This window comes from Plasmodium reichenowi, chromosome 13 (assembly GCF_001601855.1).
Source record: "Plasmodium reichenowi strain SY57 chromosome 13, whole genome shotgun sequence".
Classification (NCBI taxonomy): Eukaryota; Apicomplexa; class Aconoidasida; order Haemosporida; family Plasmodiidae; genus Plasmodium; species Plasmodium reichenowi.
Genome location: NC_033658.1, coordinates 2,233,264 through 2,240,763, shown reverse-complemented (window position 1 = coordinate 2,240,763; position 7,500 = coordinate 2,233,264). Strand labels below are relative to the sequence as shown.

The 7,500-nt window shown below is 17.7% G+C and overlaps 2 protein-coding genes across 2 annotated transcripts; one reads left to right on the top strand and one right to left on the bottom strand.

Moving 5' to 3' along the window:
* Positions 1 to 1,475: 1,475 nt before the first annotated feature.
* Positions 1,476 to 2,285, bottom strand: PRSY57_1358400 (hypothetical protein; the record flags this gene model as incomplete). The annotated part of the gene is made up of 1 exon (XM_012909506.2): positions 1,476 to 2,285. One exon carries the CDS (start codon positions 2,283 to 2,285, stop codon positions 1,476 to 1,478), a length of 810 nt encoding a protein of 269 aa, XP_012764960.2.
* A 3,193-nt stretch (positions 2,286 to 5,478) lies between these two features.
* Positions 5,479 to 7,290, top strand: PRSY57_1358300 (rRNA associated RNA binding protein, putative; the record flags this gene model as incomplete). Its single annotated transcript, XM_012909505.2, has 2 exons — positions 5,479 to 6,571; positions 6,854 to 7,290. 2 exons carry the CDS (start codon positions 5,479 to 5,481, stop codon positions 7,288 to 7,290), a joined length of 1,530 nt encoding a protein of 509 aa, XP_012764959.1.
* Positions 7,291 to 7,500: the final 210 nt, after the last annotated feature.

Here is a 7,500-nt window from a genome sequence, read left to right as displayed (position 1 = left end):
TAATTATTATAAATGTTTTATTACACATAAAAATAAACAAAAATCAAGTTATGTATTTTTTAAATATAATATAATCAAATTGTAGGCATATTAAAAAAACTTATTAACTATGCTTTTATTATATAATTGTATGCGTATTGTTTTTATTATATTAAATATATATATATATTTATATATTAAAGATAGAACAAAACCATTTATATAATGAAGCGTATAAACTATATATAACTGTTTCGCATAATTAAATAAAAATTAAAATAATTAAAACAATGAATTTACATGCTTTATGTGTAATATTATATTAGTATCCTAAATAAAATGGGTGAAGATTTAAAATATATATAAATAATATATTTTTTTTTAATCTCTATATGTAATACGAATGATATATCCATGTATATCATATTTATATATAAAAAATGTAAGGAATACATTTCTTTTTTATTTTATTTTTTTATTAAAGTTTGTAAATTCATGATTCTTCATGTAAATATAATTCTTGTATTCCTAGATATGAAAAAAGTGTGCTATGAATAAATAACAATAATAAATTATATTATATATGTTATATGTAATCAATATATATATATATATATAATTAAAAATTATAATATGATGTCTCATAATAATTATGTGTTTCTTATAATTACATGATCGTCATATATCGTTTTAATAATCAGCTCAAATCTTTTGGATCTATAATATTATGTACAAGACACAAATATATATATATATATATATATATATATATATATATATATATATATATATGTATATACTTCTTTAAAGAATAATGTATTTTATTTTTTTAATATATATTTTTTCTACACAAGTACTTTTTTATAAATTATAATAATAAGACAATATAATATATAACGTAAATATAAATTTATATATTAATTATATATATATATATAATAGAAATGTATGGGAAGTTCACACTGTATTTATACATTATATCTGTATATTTTTTTTATGTCATTTTTAATGTGCCCAATATTAATATACAGATAAATATTTAAAAGAAAAAAATTTATCCGTATATAATATTAATAAATTATTTTGTCTTACATAGGTTTTCCGTAGCATGTGTAAGTTTAAGCAAAAAGGTAAATAAGAAATTAAAAGTATAAAGTATATTAGCTTTTAATATTTTATATTTTTCATAAATTTTTTTACTTAAAATAATGCAACTTTCGGTTATATGTCTATATATATATATATATATATATATATTTATATATATGTATATATTATTATTTAAATTTTTTATATTTATTATATCCTCCATATATAACATGATAAAATTGTATTGTATACATATTTTTCTATGTTTTTTTTTTTTTTCTTTTCTTATATATTTTTATATATAGACTAATGTTTATCATACATATATCCAAAAGAAAAAAAAAAAAGGAAAAACAAAAAAATTAAGGAACCATTATAATGAAAAGTTTTGTACATATATTAATTTCCTAATTAAATCTTGATAAATTAATTCTAGGTATATATATTTTTGATGAGGGTATAATATTTGCATTTGGAGAATTGAGAGCATATGTATCTTCGTATGAATTATTTTCCCCTATTTTTAAAACATTAACATTTTCATATAACATGTTTGCTTCTTTTTTTTTTCTTGACTTTTTATTCGAAATTTTTTTCATCTTTCCCTTTTTTTTTCCTTCTTTTATTTTATCTTCCTGTTTAAATTTATAAGAAATAATATTTTCATCTCTTGTTGGTTCCTTTAATAAGATAGTATATTTATTTTTACTTGTTTCTTTCATTTTGTTATAATCCTTATAATGTATATTCATGGTTCTATCATACATTTTATTTGAAAAAATATTTGGAAAGGCATTTTCTATATAAATATCTCCTTTTTTTTTAAAATATTCTTTATTCTCTTTATCTAAATTAGTTTGATTATTTCTGTGATTTTTTTTATTCATATTACATGTTTCATTGACATGTGTGAGAAAAACATTATCCAAAATTTTAAAGTTATCTATATGTGTACAATCATTCTTTCTTTTATTTTTCTTTTTCGTCAATTTCGTTTTATTTCTCTTTTTTTGTTTTATCCCCTTTTTATCATCTTCATTATTTTCATAAAGATCCATCATACTAATATTACTGGGAGTGCTATTATAAAAGTCAAATATTTTTAGATTTAATCTTGTAGATATATCAGCTAGATTTATTTCGTTTTGGTCTATAGAATATTTGCCAGGTGTACATGCATCCATGCAATTTTTATAATATGTTTTTACGATATTCATATTAAAAAAAAAAAATAAAAATGTAAAGAAGAGAAAAGCATAAAGAAAAACATAAAAATATACATACATATATATATATGTGTGTGTAATAAGATAAATGTGTAGAAGAAAAGGATTTCTCCGTGTACTTTTTTTTTTTAACTGAACAAAATATTGCTTATATTTTGCTGTAAGCAAAATAACTATTACACGTGGCTGTATAACATATAGGTATAAATTAAAATAATAGCATGATCATAAAACCTTTTGACAGTATGTGAAAAATTATTTATAAAAATTTTTTTTTTTCATATATATTGATATAAATATATATTCATATATATATATATATATTATATTTATATTTTTTTACTTTTCACTATCCTTTATTGAACAACAAATAATTGGTTAAATAATATATATATATTATATATATATATATATATATATGTTCTTCTTTTATTTTGTTATACATAATGTTGTGTAAACGAAATTAAAAATATATGTAAATAATTTTTTTTTTTTTTTTTTTTTTTTATGTTTTACAATTTGATAATATTATTAAAATATAAATTCTTCTTAATTCTATTTTAAGTAAAAAACATTCTACACATTTTTTTGTAATGAAAATAAGAAAATCTTTTATTTTATGTATAATTATTCTTATAATATTAGGACATTATACCAGATATTTGTTTTATTGTTAAAAGACGGAAAAGATAAATAAAAATATATATATATATATATATATATATACATTTGAGAAAAAAATAAAATAAAGTTGGTGCCTTTATACATATATATAAATAAGAATAATATATAAATAAATAAATAATATTTAAATATACCTTATGGTAATTTTTCCTTTCTTTTTTTTTCTTATTATAAGATGTCTTATGTGTTTATATATATATATATTCCTTTTTATAATGGTTCATTTCATTACATGCTTCAAATAAAAATAATGATGTTATAGAATACATGTTCTTTTACTAATAAATAAATTTCCCATATTCCTTTTAAAAAAATAAAAAAACATCAAATATAAGAACAAATCTATATATTTATATTAAGAAATGTCTTAAAATATGCATAAATATTATTAAAAAAAAGAAAATAAGTAGGGAATATATACTTCTTCATTTTATATAATCATATGATATTTTAAATAACTAACAAACTAAAATGTTTTTTTTTTTTTTTTTTTTTTCCTTTATGAATTCATAATTACTGTACAACAATAAAATGATTGAATGGTGGATACATCAAAAAAATATATTCACTGTGATAAATATATATATATATATATACATCATATATATATTAAAGCAAAATATACTTATTAAAAACATAGCTGTCATAAAAATAATTGTTTAAAGTGAGGGGAAAAAAATGTTCATAGTTATTTATAATACTTATATAATATTATAAATAAAAAGTAAGCAAAAATGAATTGTTCAACGCAAATATATATAAAATTGTTAAAAAATGAATATTTATAAAATTCTTTCTATTAATTTAATATATATAATATTATTTGGGAATTTACTTTTTTTTTTTTTTTTTTTTTTTTTTGTTATTTAAAATAAGTATATTAATTTTATGTTACAAATAAAAAATTTTATAACATATAATGTTTCAATATTTAATTACATATATATATTTTTTTTTTATTATGAATTAAATATATATTGATTAAAATATACATTATATTAAAATTATTTATAATATTCAAATATATACTTCATTTTTTTCATATGATAATATATATATATATATATATATATAAATATATTTTCACATGCATTACTTTCTATTTACCCTTATTTTATGGACTTATATTTTAATTTATTATATATATATTATATATATATATATACATATATATTAAATAAATTATATATAAAAAAATTAAATATATATAATATATATATATAATATATTTATTATATATATTATTATTATTATTATATATATATATATATATATATGAATTTTTAAAAATATACAATAAATGGTGAAATAAAAATAGGAACAAATTAAAAAAATATATATATTTATTTGATATTATAATTTTATTTATATATTTACATATATTTTATATTTAAAAAAAAAATAGTTAGGAACAAAATATTATAAAATTATTAAATAAAAAAAAGAATAAGATTAAATAATAGAATAATGAATAAATATAAGAACATTTTAAAATAAAAATACATTTTTTAAAAGTTCATGATTATATATTTATATTATATATATTATAATATTATATATATAATTTTTTTCTTTTTATTCCTTTTTAATTTATTTTAAATAATATCCTTATAAACATATATATTCCAAATTATTATTATATTCTTATATATATATATATATATATATATATATGTATATTTATATTTTTATATTTATAATATTAGAATTAACTTTTTATTTATTTCATATATATAAATAATAATAATAATAAATATATATATATATAATATTAAGTTATATAAAACCTAAAATTATATTAAAATTATACTTATTAATATGAAATAAAAATGAATTGTATATAAACATATAAAATATTTTTATATAATATATATGTATATTTATTTATTTATTTATTTATAATATATGTAACCTTATTTTTTTATTCATTATTCTTTTATTTTTCATTTAATACGAAATATATATATTTTCATTATGTATTAAAAATATGTTCATATTTATTAATAAGTTCGTGATTAAGATGATTTATAAAGAAAAATAAAAAAAAAAAAAAAAAAAGAAAAGAAAAGAAAAATATATAGTATTAATTATATATATATATATTCATATATGTAGATAATATATAATAATACTCTTTCAATAAAATTTTGTAATATTTTTTTTTTTCCTTTTTTATTTATGAATAATTAAAAAAATAAAGTAAAATAAAATAAAACAGACAAAAAAAAAAAAAAAATAAAAATAAAATAATAAAAAATAAAAAGTAGGAGAAAAGGAAACCAAAACGAAATATAAACAAGCAAAATAATAATAAAATAAAGCTTCTTTGGGTATACAACTATATATATATATATATATATATATATATATATATACATATATTCTTATAAATACCATATTATACATATATATACATTTTTATAATAACATTTTCATATTTATTTTTACTTTAATAAAAATTTATAAAGTATACTAAAAAAGCAAAGGTATATATTGAAATATGGATGATCATGAGAATATAGATATTAACGATAATTCTTCTGATGCAAATACTGCAAATTACAATCAGGATAAAAATGGAAATACATCAGAAGTAAATGACTACAGTAAAGAAGATATAGAAGGAGATGAAAATTTAAAAAGTTCAAAGGGAAAACAAGAAAATAATACGAAAAGTTCATCTGATAAAGATGAAAATACAATAGATTATGGTAATCATGATTTTCCATGTAATCCAGCACCTCCAGTTCCTATAAAACTATTTATAGGAAGAGTACCAAAAAATATTGAAGAAGATCAATTACGTCCTATATTTGAAGAATATGGTATAGTTAATGAAGTAGTAATTATAAGAGATAAAATAACTAACGTACATAAATCTAGTGCTTTTGTAAAAATGGCTTCTATTTCAGAAGCTGATAATGCTATAAGATTATTAAATAATCAAAAAACCTTGGATGCACAATTAGGATCATTACAAGTAAAATATGCATCAGGAGAACTTAACAAATTAGGATTTCCACAAAATATCGAATCAGGCGTTGATCAAGCAAAATTATTTATTGGTTCTCTTCCAAAAAATATTACAGAAGATAATATTAAAGAAATGTTTTCACCTTATGGTACAGTTGAAGAAGTTTTTATCATGAAAGATAATTCAACTGGTTTAGGTAAAGGATGTTCTTTTGTTAAATTCTCATATAAAGAACAAGCATTATATGCTATCAAATCATTAAATGGAAAAAAAACTTTAGAAGGATGTACAAGACCAGTCGAAGTAAGATTTGCAGAACCTAAATCTTCTAAACAACCACAAATTCCATTAACATTACAACCTATGCAAAATCCACCACATGCAATGGCACCACAACCAAGTATAAGTTCTCCAAACAATATTAATTTCGGTAATAACTTTTCGGTAAATAATAATTATCCACGTCAAGTTGGACCTTGGAAAGAATATTATTCAGGAGAAGGTAGACCATATTATTATAACGAACAAACAAACACAACACAATGGGAAATGCCAAAAGAATTCGAAACGTTATTTATGAACAATTCGGCAAATATGCACAATTTATCTGAATCGTCAGGTAATAAAATATATACATACTAACATATATACATACACATCATTAAGTATATATAAAAATATACACACATAAATAAATAAATAAATAAATAAATATATATATATATATATATATACAATTTCTACATAATATGAAAATGTATATATATTACTTATATTTATTTATATGTATTTATATATATATATATATATATATATTCCTTTTGTTTATTATTGAAGCAATAGTCTTAAAATTGTATAATTACATCCATACATAATTCTTTTAAATATCATATATTTTTAGGCCCTCCTGGCGCTAATTTATTTATTTTCCATGTTCCCAACGAATGGCAACAAACCGATTTAATTCAAGCCTTTTCACCATTTGGTGAATTACTATCGGCAAGAATAGCCACCGAAAAAAATACAGGTAGGAATAGAGGTTTTGCATTTGTATCATACGATAGTTTAGAAAGTGCAGCAGCTGCTATTTCTCAAATGAACGGATTTATGGCATTAAATAAAAAATTAAAAGTAACGGTAAAAAAAGGAGAGGAAGATGAAATGAAAAAATATGTTAATCAAAACGGTGTCAATTCTTTTCAACAAGTTCCAAGAGTGCAAAAAGCTATACCAGCACAACCAGCTTCTATGCAACCCAATCTTGCTTATCACCAAAATGCACAAGCGCAAAATTTTTTCTATTCAAATAGTAACTCTTATAGATGTGGTCCTTATTAAGAAAAATAAAAAAAATTAAAGAATATAATAGAGTATTATATATATATATGAAAATATACAAATATATAATTAAATTTAAATATATATTTTATTTTTAATATACACTTTTCAATTTAAATATTGATAACATGCCCCCTCACACCCAAAAAAAAAAAACAAACAAAAAAAATCAAAAAAAAAAAAAAAAAAAAAAAAAAAAAAAAAAAAAAA